The sequence below is a fragment of the Ursus arctos genome, chromosome X (genome assembly GCF_023065955.2).
Source record: "Ursus arctos isolate Adak ecotype North America chromosome X, UrsArc2.0, whole genome shotgun sequence".
Classification (NCBI taxonomy): Eukaryota; Metazoa; Chordata; class Mammalia; order Carnivora; family Ursidae; genus Ursus; species Ursus arctos.
In genome coordinates, this window is record NC_079873.1 from 14,278,598 (window position 1) to 14,291,534 (window position 12,937).

At 37.6% G+C, this 12,937-nt stretch overlaps 1 protein-coding gene across 4 annotated transcripts in view; it reads right to left on the reverse strand.

Moving 5' to 3' along the window:
- The window catches only part of SCML2 (Scm polycomb group protein like 2), a 92,713-nt gene that overhangs the window by 42,010 nt on the left and 37,766 nt on the right, over positions 1-12,937 (reverse strand). For all 4 annotated transcript variants that reach the window (XM_048213746.1, XM_048213744.1, XM_048213745.2 and 1 more), the window contains exon 7: positions 5,934-6,177. In XM_048213746.1, coding sequence (XP_048069703.1) covers positions 5,934-6,177 — 244 coding nt within the window. The remainder of the gene's footprint in view (positions 1-5,933; positions 6,178-12,937) is intronic.

Below are 12,937 nucleotides of genomic sequence, written 5' to 3' on the forward strand. Positions count from 1 at the left end.
ATGATTATTGGCTAAAGTAAATGTTTTCTCTACTCAAAGAGTATTTCACCTTGTATAATAAGTACAGTAGTAACTCCATTAATCTTTGTAATGAATAAGCAATACTTGGAAAAATAAAAATGAATCATTTATGAAATATATTTGGGTGAGTATCAACTAATAATCTTTAACCATACTTTTCCCAGAATCCTAAGATTCTTCTGGGGACTTCAGTGAATCTTTACAAAACAGAATGTGGCAACAGTGGGCACATCTTTGTTTCTACTCCAACACTTCCAAATTCTACTTTCACATGGTTTGGATTATTTGTATTCATAAAGCAGTCATGAGAAGTGCTTTATAATGTCAAATTATTTGTGCCATTTGAAATCCTTAATGATGATAAAACAGTTAAAATGTAATATAAAAATTTAAAGTTTTTTACACATAAAAATAAACAAATCATCATTTGTATATATGTGGTTCTGCCAAGATATCAAGATTCAAAAAACCCACACCTAGAAGTATCAGAATAAAACTGCAAACACCAAAGATGACGTGAAAATATTAAAGTAGCTAGAGAAAAAAAATGACAAATCAGAGGAAAAATAATTAGATTGACAGTTGAATTCTTAATAGTAATGGAAACCAAAAGGTAAAAGAATGATATCTTCAATGTACTGAAAGAAAATGCCTGTCAGTCTAGAATTCTCTACCCAGAGAAAATGTCTTTCAAGGGAGGAGTTGAAAAAATGACATATTCAGATGAATGTGAACTGAGAGGGCATGCCACTAGCAGACCCCTCACTTAAGAAAAATCTGAAGGATCTATCTCAGACGTAAGAGAATTAACCCCAGATGAAAGGTTTGAGATGCTAAGAAGGAATAAACAGGGAAGAACATGTTGAATATGTTGGTGAATCTCAACAAATACTGACTATATGAACAATAATAATAGCTAATAGGATTCCTAAAAGATATAATTAATTAACACATACAACAGTGGAGTGCCTGGGTGGCTCAGTTGGTTCGGCGTCCAACTCTTGATTTTGACTCAGGTCAGGATCTCAGGGCTGTAAGATCAACCCCCTCGATGGGCTCCTGCTTAAGATTCTCTCTCTCCCGACCATGGACTCTGAGAAACAAACTGCGGGCTTCAGAGGGGAGGGGGGTGAGGGAGTGGGATAGACTGGTGATGGGTAGTAAGGAGGGCATGTATTACATGGTGCACTGGGTGTTATACGCAACTAATGAATCATCGAACTTCACATCAAAAACCAGGGATGTACTGTATGGTGACTAACATAATATAATAAAAAATATTATTATAAAAAAAAAGATTCTCTCTCTCCCTCTCCCTCTACCCCCCCACACCTCAAAATAAATAAAATAAAATAAAATATACAATAGTAACAACATAAATGAGAAGGGGATAAATGGGTAGAGTGTTCTAAGTTCCTTTTATTGTCTTAGTGCAGAATAAAGATATTGATCAATTTCAGACTTCCATTAAGTCAAGAAAGCATGTTAAAATGTTTAGAGTATTAAAAGAACAGAAAATATAGTGTATAACTTCCAAACAAGAAGAGAGGAAAAATGGAATAAGAAAAAATAGCCCAAAAAGGACAAGAAAGGAAAATAAAACATAGAAAAGGCAGGACAAATAAAAAGCTCAAAATAAGGTGGCATACTGAAAAGCAAATATATCTGTAATCACAATCAATATAAATAGATTAGAAGCTCCAGTTAAAAGACAGACTGGCTGACTAGCCAAGAAATCAAAATCCAACTATTTACAAGAAATGCATCTTTTTAGATTACAGTAGATAAATGTTGAACATTAGAAACAGAGAGACCAAGAACACCAACAAAACAAAGGCTGGTATAGTGACATTAATATAAGATAAAGCAGATTTTAAGGTTAAAAAAAGAAGTCACCAAAAAGAGGTTACTACAGAAGGTTCAACCGACGAGGACACTATAGCAGTTCAAAATTTCTACACACCTGATGATGTAGCCACAAATTAGATAAAGCATAAAGTAAACACTAGAAGAACTACAAGCAAAAACAGACTTATAATCATAATGGAACCTACAGGGGAAAAACAATTCGAGTAACACCAAACTTCTCAATAGAAACCCTGGAAGCCAAAAGGAAGTTGCACTACATTTTTCACGTACTTAGAGAAAAGAAGTGTCAACACAGAATTCTATATCCAGCAACTATCCTTCAAGAATGAAGGGGAAATAAAGACATTCCTGGATAATAGAAAACTAAGAATTTGTTGCCAGATGACCTATCCTAAAAGAATGACTAAAAGAAGTTCTCTAAAACAGAAAGGAAATGATAAAAAAAAAAAAGGAATCTGAAAATCAGGAACCAAGAACTGAAATGGCAAAAATGTGGGTAAATACAATACTTTCCTTCTCCTGAATTTTCTAATTATGTTTAACAGTTAAACAAAAATTATAACACTGTCTAATTCATTCTCAATGATTGTAAATATTTAAGAAAATTATATTATGAATGAGGGAGAATAAAGGGATATAAATTGAAGTAAGGTTTCTAAATTTCACTTTAGGGGCGCCTGGGTAGCGCAGTGGTTAAGCGTCTGCCTTCGGCTCAGGGCGTGATCCCAGCGTTCTGGGTTCGAGCCCCACGTCAGGCTCCTCCACTAGGAGCCTGCTTCTTCCTCTCCCACTCCCCCTGCTTGTGTTCCCTCTCTCGCTGGCTGTCTCTCTCTGTCAAATAAATAAAATCTTTTTAAAAAAATAAATAAATAAATAAATTTCACTTTAACAGGTGAAATGTCTAGTGGGGTAAAGGACAGAAGGAGGCGGATCTCAGAAAGTATCCATGAAACCACATTTTTAAAAAATGCTCTGCATCTATGTACTCAGCTCTCTAAATCTGGCTTTTCAAAATAGTCTAGCAAGCAATCTTTTACTTAATGAGCTCTCCTCTCCTCTTGACGTTTATGCTGTACTTGACAATGTTGAACACCTCCTAAAAATCTTTCACCTCCTGTTGTTAGGGAAACCAACCTAGAAACTCTCCTACATTTACATATACTTCTTCTTAGTGTCCTGAATTGATTTCTATCTTCTACTCTTCCCTTATTTTTGTGTTTCTCAAAGTCTGGGACTCAAACCATGTGCAATGGAAACACCCGAGCCCCACTCCAGACCTACTGATTCAGAACCCCTAGGTATGAGTTCAAGGGCATCAATCTTTGAATAAGATCCCCTGGCCCAAGGTGATTCAAGTGTGAGAATTGTTTTAAAAATTCACCCACAAGGTTCTGTCCTTGGTCCTTTTCTACTTCTACCTGTTACACATGTACAATGAAAGCCACACCCAGAACTTCCCCCACTTACGGCTATCAGTTGGATGTGTAAGCTGCCTACCATCCTCCCCTCCCCCAACAGCACCTACAATCCTATCTGACACACAGAATATTTATTTGAATGAGCATGATGGCTCTCAAACCTGCTTTGTCAACTAAGACCTATCTCTTTTGGGCTCCATACCTGAATGTGCAGCTATCCAACGGACATGTTCACCTGGTGTCCTAAAGTTACCCTGAATTAGTTAGGATTAAGTTCAGCTAACAGTAACAGAAAAACCTAAAAGAATAGTGGTTTATATAACATAGAAGTTTATTTTTCTCAAATAACAGTCTGGAACAAGCCAGTATGAAAATTTTGCTCCACAAAATTCTCAGGGATTTTGGCTCCGTTCTGCTTTCTGCTCCACTATGCCTAGAATATGGTCCCCATTTCATGGTTCAAGATGGAACTCCACCCAAAACAAGCACATAACTAGCAGCAGGAAAGAAGCAGGAAGAAGGAAGACAGAGGGTATATTCATCCCTTTCTAATACACTTCCTATAAGTAGAACATACTAGCTCTACTTTTATCCCATTGACCAGGACTTAGTCTCATGGCCATATATAACTGCTAGGGAAGCTGTAAATGTAGTCTTCCTGTCAGGCAGCTGAATCGTGTTACTAAGAAAAAAATGGAGACCAGATAGTGGAAGACAACAGCATTCTTGGCCATGCATCCCAAAGTCACCATGTTCCAAACTGAACTACCTCGCTTTCAGGGTAAACTGTGATTTTATACCTTTGTGATGTGCCCACCCTACCTTTATCTCTATTCTGCCTGACAAACTCCTTCTCCTCTCTTAATACTCACATCATGTGTCTTTCTGTTAAGCATTCCTTTACCCAACCGCTTTTCCCTCCAGTCTAAACAAACTGGATGTCTTTGGGCCACTTTCATATCTAGCACACATCTCTATTTTTGCATTGCTAATTGTGTGTGTGTGTGTGTGTGTGTGTGTGTGTGTGTGTGTATTTTAAGTCTATTCTTCCACTATTTTTTTAAGTCTATTCTTCCACTATTCTTATCCCTCTTCGACTAGAAGGTAAACTCCTTGAGGGCACAGACTGCCTTAGTATCATACATACATAGATCTGGAACATATTAAATTTTATAAAAATCAGCCATTAATATCTACTTCCTAGAATTATGGCAGCAGGGAACTGGTAAAATAGGCCCCTAATAAAAAGGACATCATGGTATATAGTATTGTAATATAATGGGATATGTTAAAGTTCCAAATCAAAAAAGATTCTACAGCAGTTACAAGAATATGGCTATATGCTTTTATCTAGTCACTGCTCTCATCCTGCACACATTACTTACATGTTTTCTACACTCATCTTTTTTTCTAGTATAAATAAATTTTAGTTGGATAAATTTTAAATACATTTACATTTGATCCTACTAATAAGTTTATATTTAACTTAAGTCAATGATTAGGTTCTATGCTTAGATCCCACTTAAATCTCAGCAGCTATTCCATCATAGAAGAGCAGGTTAGGCATGTCTAAGCTCTTGGAAGAGTCTCTAAGGAACCTCAATATTTTGATGATTTTTTTCTGAAAGAATATATCTAGATGATCACAGAATTCAACTTAGGAAGCACAGCATTACAACTGATAAACACCTGACTATAATAACATGTTAATCTATGATGGCTTCCATAGTCTAAAATTTTCACTGACATGGGCGCCTGGGTGGCGCAGTCGGTTGAATGTCTGACTCTTGACTTCAGCTCAGGTCATGATCTCGATCAAGTCCCATGTTGGGCTCGGTGCTCAGTGGGGAGTCTGCTTGAGATTCTATCCCTCTGCCCCTCCCCCAACTCACACACAAGTTCTCTCTCTCTCTCTCAAATAAATAAATCTTTCTATAAAATAAATAAATAAAATAAAATTTTCATTGACAGGTAGATTTTACTTAAGACTATCTAAGTATCAATTTAAAAAACTGACCAAAATTGTGCACAATATGTATATAACAGTTGTTATGCCTTACCCTTTAAAAACTACCTTGGAGATATACACAATGGAATACTATATGTAATTTTAAATTGAATATCAACTATAAAGATAGCTACGCACCCCAAAATGCTTTAATGGTCCAAGCGTGACTTGTAGCTTGCCCATATTCTCCCAATGTGGACTGTCAATTCAGATTATGATGCTGAATTGGCCCTCAAAAATTCTAATCATTGCCATCTTCTTTTTTTTTTTTTTAAGATTTTATTTATTTATTTGACAGAGACTGCCAGTAAGAGAGGGAACACAAGCAGGGGGAGTGGGAGAGGAAGAAGCAGGCTCCCAGCGGAGGAGCCTGATGCAGGGCTCAATCCCAGGACTCTGGGATCACGCCCTGAGCCGAAGGCAGACGCTGAATGACTGCACCACCCAGGCGCCCCTAATCATTGCCATCTTCTACTTCCAGTTCTCTAGCCTAGGCAGTGCCCTCCCTGTTCTGTCTGCTGCTCCAGCTGAGCAAGAAGTCCTAACCTCAATGCCAATTGAGCAGTTAGATCTAACTTTAATAAAATAAAAGAACATGTAGTTATTTATTATCTTACCATGTGTTCCTGGTGGTTGTAACACATCTCCTGTCAGGTGGCACCACCCAACTGGGAAAATATCTCGACAATCGTACTTGCACCAATAATCAAAAGCTCCACTCCAGCCATCAAATGTGATATAAACTTCATCTCCTCTAACATCTCCAATAGTTGCAGGGCAGATCAGATAAGGGTTCTTTTTGTCTATAGCTTCAAGTTTCATTCCCACTTTAAAATTATTTAGAGGTGGCTTTGGTGGTTCCTACCAAAATATTAAAAAAAAAAAGTTTTTTGTTAAGATGTAATAAGAAGCATTTGCTCAACTGTATCTCACAACTTTTAGCAATCAAAAATTAAACTCCATGTTTATAAATTAAATACAGGAAGAAAACAGTTCTCAGAAATCTCTCTGAAACTCTGCTCTATATCTCACTTACTCTGGAGCAGAGCCAAGAACCTGGAAGGAAACAAAAACAGACTGATAGTAATCCATTCATTTATCTATGAAATATGTGTTATATAGTATGTACCAGAAGTTCAGGATTCATTAGTGAACAAAAAATAACAAAGATCCCTGCTCTTGCGGAGCTTACCTTCTAGTGGTGGTGGCAGTAGTGGTTGGGGTGCAGATAGGGGAAAAAGAGAGAAGCAATCAACAAGAAATTTTAAAAGAGGGAATCAAACAAACCTAATAAATGTATAAATTATAGGGTATGTTGAAAGCTGGTAAGTCCAAAGAGAATGAACAGCAGCAGATAATATCTAAAAAAACAAAAACAGAAACTACCTCCAAGTATAAAATGCAGACACAAGAACATGAAAGTCATATAGTCCAGGATCATTTACAATATCCAATCCAGAAACCAATATTTAAAAAGCATCCTTTAGTTATAAAAATTTAAAGCATCCAAATGCTAACAGATTTCTTAGAAAGCCTAAGTGCTCTGTTAAAAGCAACACATTTTCTTTCAATTTGCTTTTTATCCTAGTATACAGCACCATCATCAACCCAATCACCCAAGCCAGAAGCCTGGAAATAGTCCTAGACCAGAGGTTATCAGCCCAACTAAACATCAGAATCACTTGGGGCCACATCCTCAGGATATCGATTTAATTGGTCTGGGGTGGGCCCCAGGCATCAGCACATTTTAACTCCCAAGGTGACCCTAATGTGGATCCAAGGCTGAGAACCACTGCACTAGATGCATCCTTTTCCCTTAACACTCACATTCAAAGACCAAGACCTGCCAGTTCTATCCTTAGATCCCTCGGATAACAACATTAAAAGTTAACCTTCAATCATTTAGTATATGCCAGGCACTGTTCTAAATGTTTTCCATATATTTAATTCTCACAACAACCCTATAAAGTCAATGCAATTATTATCCCCATTTTATAGATGATAAAATTGATGGACAATTGCCTAAGAATATGCCAGAAGTATCAGAGCTAGATTTAAACGTAGGCAGACAACTCCTTGGAACATCCTACCACATCACCTGCTTGGACAACTCCAACTAATCCACTTCAAAGCCCAGCTCTCCTGGTCTCTTTAAGGCTTCCCTGACCAACTCCTGCCCACTCCTAAACCCCCGCAAAGGAGGCGCTCTTGCCTTCAGCTGCAAAACTACTCTTGAAATGTGTTTACTCCTCTGAGACTAAGGGATTCTCAAAAGCAGATATATCTTATTCATATTGTTATTTCCAGCAGAGTACCCAACAACAAGATCTTGAAAAAAAATGAATTAACCAAGTGATCACCTGAAGAACAGTAAACAAGCTTTCAACTAATTCTTTCACCAAGATATAATTTAAAAACATATCTGGTAGGTTGATTCCTTTTTTAAATGCCCCCTTTAAACCCATCTCATTATCCTGTACTTTTCCAGTGATATCTTTTATACCCTTGAAGTCTTAAAGTTCTTTAATTATTAGCCTTCAAAATCCTTAATTTTAATCACATAATCTTAATTTGATTCTTAAAAACCACCTAAGTCAGCAGGGCAAAAGTTAGCTTGACCAAAGATCAAAGTTATTTGATAAATAAGTAGCTGGTAAGTAAGAAGCAGAGCTACTGCCACTTCATGAAGGGGCTAAAGGTCAACTAACTGTTACTACATACGGAAGGAAAAAAGGGAGGTGGATTTAACAAAAGATTAACTTCGGCAGTAGATAAACTTTTGCTGCACATTCACAGAATGGAGGAAACATTCAAGGCACACATAAGGTTCCTAGGACCTTACACTATCATATAACCAAATAAGAATAAGACTTTCTGTAGCAAAGCAAACTAAATTCAAATGGCAATATACATTTTCTGCTACAAAACAGAATTAAGACAGGAATGAGCAGGAAACAGAATTTTAAGATTCAAACTATAATCTAAAGAGATAAACCAAATTTAACAGTATGTCATCAATGCCACTATTAGCTGACAAGTAAAAAAAAAAAAAAACAGACAATGATTATGGATAAAATGCAATTTATTCTCTAAGATATTCATACTGTTTATTAATTCTTCTAAATTTCATGAATACTCTATCAAAGTTACTTACATCAGTATAGTCATACAAATAAATATTAACAGAGCCCTGGAAGAAAACAAATACTGATTTTTTGAAAATCAAAGGAACTTCTCCTTTTTCATAAATAAATGAAAGGGTTTTATCTCAAAACAAGCTACCTCCAGATTTAGATAATTGGCAAAATGGTTCCCTCTGCTGTCCACAAAAGGTAATGATATAAAGTTGCTTTTAAAAATGTTTTTAAAGAATATGGTTTGTCATCATCAGTTCTTGAATGACTTCCTAAACCCAAAGATATAATTTGTAGGGGCACCTGGATGGCTCAGTCAGTACAGCACGCAACTCCTGATCTTGGGGTCCTGAGTTCAAGCCTGACGTTGGGCAGAGAGCTTACTTTAAAAAAAAAATTATATATATATATATATATAATTCGCAAAAGCAATAGCTAAAAAAAACACAAGGGCTCATTCTTTTTTACTGTGAGAAAAAAATTATTCTTTCTTAGACGGTAGTAAAGAATGTTCTTTTAACCCCTCTCCTTGCTACCTACCTATGATTCTCCTTAAAGGCTATTTCTTCTCATATTCCACAGACTCTGAGGCCAGTCTGAGCATTAACTGCATTACCCCTTTGCCTGCAATATTCTTACCCTTGTAAGCTCACGGTTCCTTCTCTCCCTTTCTTCAGATCTTCACTCCAATGGCATCTTCTCAGCAAAACCTTCCTGGCCAACCTACCTAAAATGTCACCCTCCCCTTTCCTAAGCAGGTACAACCATCAAACATAATATAGACTTTATTTATTTTGCCTGGTTTATTATGCATTTCCCCAGCTAGAAGGCAAGCTCCATAAGGACAGGAGTTCTTTTACTGCTTGTTTATGGCTGTATTCCCAGAGTCTACTTCTGACCACAGACTCCTATCTTTAACTTCTACTTCCTTACTTTTAATCAACTACTTCTTTGACCTCATCAAAAATTCTAGTCCTTTAAACTTCATTTATTTATTCACAAATATTTACAAAGTGCCTACTACTGTCAGACACTACTGAAGGCTCCTGATGTACATTAAGTAGCAAAATAGACAAAAATCCCCCCCTTGTGGTATTCACATGCTAGTAAAGAGAAAGATGAGAAACACCATAACATAAGCAGAATATATTCTATGTTAAAAATGAGAAGTGCTATGCAAAAAAAGAAAGTAAAGCAGAGTAAGGGAGATGCAGAGAAAAATGTAACAGAAGAGTTTTGCAAAACTTTAAATAGGGTGAGGCGCCTGGATGACGCAGTCGGTCAAGCAGGGCCGACTCTTGGTTTCAGCTTCGTTCATGAGATTGAGCCCTGTAATGGGCTCCATGTCCAGCGCAGGGTCTGCTTAAGGCTCCCTCTGCCTTCACCTCCCACCCCACCCCCTGGCGCGTGCATGTGCGCGCACTCTTTCTCTCTCTAATACCTTTAAAAATAATAATAAATAAATCTTAAAAAGAAATACACTTTTTAAAGATTTTATTTATTTGAGAAAGAGAGAGAAAGACAGAAGGTGGGGAGAAGTGCACAAGTTGGGGGGAAGGGCAGAGAGAGGGAGAAGCAGACACCCTGCTGAGCAAGGAGTCATGACCTGAGCCAAAAGCAGATGCTTAACCGACTGAGCCACCCAGCACCCCAAAAAGAAATACTTTAAAAAGGGTGATCAGAACAAGCCTCATATGGAAGACTACATGCGAGAAGAACCCTAAAGGTGATTATTAACCATGCAGTTACCTACAGGAAGAGTATTCCAGGCAGACAGAATAGCCAGCGCCAAGGCCCTAAAGCAGGAGATGTGTCCACATGTTTGAAAAACAAGGAAGTGAGTGTGGCTACAAATTTATTATGCAAGTGGGACAGCAGTAGGAAACAAGGTTAGAGAGATGAGGGGTCATATGTAGAGCCATGGAGGCCACTATAAGGACTCTGACTTATACTCTGAGTAAAATGGTGAGCCCCTGGACAATTTTGAGCAGAGAAGTGATATAATCTCATTTATGTTTTAAAAGGAATATTCTGCTTACTGTTTACAGACTACAAACTGTAAGGTTATAAAGAAGTCAGTGAGGAAGCTACTGAAGTCATCTAGGTGAGAGATAAAGGCAACTTGTACCAGCTGATAGCAAGAGAGATGTCAAGAAGTAGTTGGATTTTGAAAATATTTTGAAGGTAAAGCCCACAGCATTTCCTTATGGACTAGATGCAGTGTGTGAAAGAAATAATCACCAAGGTTTTTGGCCCCAGCAACTAGAATAACAGTTGCCACTCCTCAAGATCGGAAAGGCTGCAGATGGAAGTTTGAGATGTCTACTGGACATCCAAGTGTGGATGTTGAGTGGATATTCAAGTCTGAGTTGGGAGCAAAAAGTCTGAATTAGAAATACAGATTTGACCGGTGATGGGTAGTAAGGAGGGCACGTATTGCATGGTGCACTGGGTGTTATACACAACTAATGAATCATCGAGCCTTACATCGGAAACCGGGGATGTACTGTATGGTGACTAACATAATATAATAAAAAATCATTTAAAAAAAAAAAAAAAAAGAAATACAGATTTGAAAGTCATTTGCATATAAGCTGTATTTAAAGCCAGGAATTAGATGAGATCACCAAGGAATTAATACAGATCACAGTTTCTCAACCTTGGCACTACTGCCATTTGGGGTCAACATTCTGTTGTGGGAGCTGTTCTGTGCATTGTAGGATGTTTAGCAGTGTCCCTGGTCTCTACCCACTAAATGTAAGTAGCACCCCCCACACACACAGTTGTGATGAACGACAATGTCCCCAGACATTGCCAAATGTCTCACTGGGGGCAAATTGCCCCCCTTCCCAATTGAGAACCACTGATAGAGATAAAAAAGTGAAGGGGACCAAACACTAACATTCTGTAACACTCTTTCACACCCAGGTTTCAGAGTATCATGTCATCCAAAATCAATTATCCCACTATCATTTCATTATCTCCAAACCTTAATTCAAGATCGCCATAGGACACCTGGGTGGCTCAGTCGGTTAACTGTCTGACTTTTGATTTTGGCTCAGATCATGATCTCAGGTTCACGAGATGAAGTCCCACATCAGGCTCACACTGAGCATGGAGTCTGCTTCAGATTCTTTCCCTCTGCCCCTCCCCCTGCTTGTGCTATAAATAAATAAACGAACCTTAAAAAAAATTTATTTATACTCAGTTGCTGAACGCTGCTGGAGAAAAGTCCCACATGTTTATTACATGTAGTACCATATATTTAGTGTTCATCCTTAGCTGAACCCTCCAAAATATTGTCATGTGTCCCTAGGCCATCTCATACAGCCGCTGTTCCATTTACCATTCACTTTAAGACAAATTTTATGTATCCTCATTATATGTTTATTATTTTGTTAACTTTCTTCTCAACAAGAGAGTTGGAACACAGTAGACATTCAATCTATGTATGAATCCTTCCCTCCGGCCTTTGTCAGTTTCCTATTTCACAGAGTAAACTGAGGCCATCAGGAATGAAATCTATCAATATTCTGCTCCCACAACTACAAATCTAACTCTACCTGAGGATATTTTCACCTGGTCTTTAGTTCTTGCTAATATAACCAATAAACTTCCTATCCACCAAATAGTCAACAATCAGCTTTCCTCTCAACTGACCTTTAGTAAGTATCTGATATGGCTACTTATAAATCATAAAGGTGAGTGGGTATTTCTCAAGGTTCTAACCTTGACACTCCCCTCTTCTTCTAGGTAGTCTCCCTGGACTAGTTTATTCATTCTCAAGGCTTCCATCATTAACATTTAAACTGAAAACTGCCATATCCACATACCCAAGCCTAACCTTGTTTTTAAGTTCTGAACGCTTTACTTGCAACAGTCTGCTAAGTAGTCATCCCACCTCAAATTTCCCAAAGGCACCTGTCCAAAACAAAACCCATTTTCTCCCTCTATATGTATTCATCTTCCTGTATTCTCCATCCTTTCTTCATTTAACAAACAAGTATGTACCAGGACCTATGACAGACACCAAGAATACAAAGACAGTTAATGGTTCAAAAGGAACTCACAGTCTAGGAAGAGACAATGAAAATAATAATATAATCCAATTCCTATAAAGATTGATAAATGCACAAGGTGCTAAAGAAGTATAAGAATAGAAAGGGGGAATTAGGGAAGATACACTGGAGGATTTAATGCCTAACTAGAATCTTAGCGTTAACCAGAGATAACCAGCTCTAAAAAGGAACATGGTATCGGCAGGCTATCAGAAGCAATTTAGAACATAAAATACAAAGCAAGGAGTGGCAGCCATAATCCAGATCATACAGCACCTTAAAGGCCATATTAACAAACTTACACTTCATCCTGAGTGCAACTGGGAACATCAAGAGTTTTAAGCAAGAGAATAATGTGGTTAAGGCTCCTATATCAGATATTTCTGGCAGTTGTGTGGAAGGGTAAAGGTTAGAGGCAGTTATAAGGCT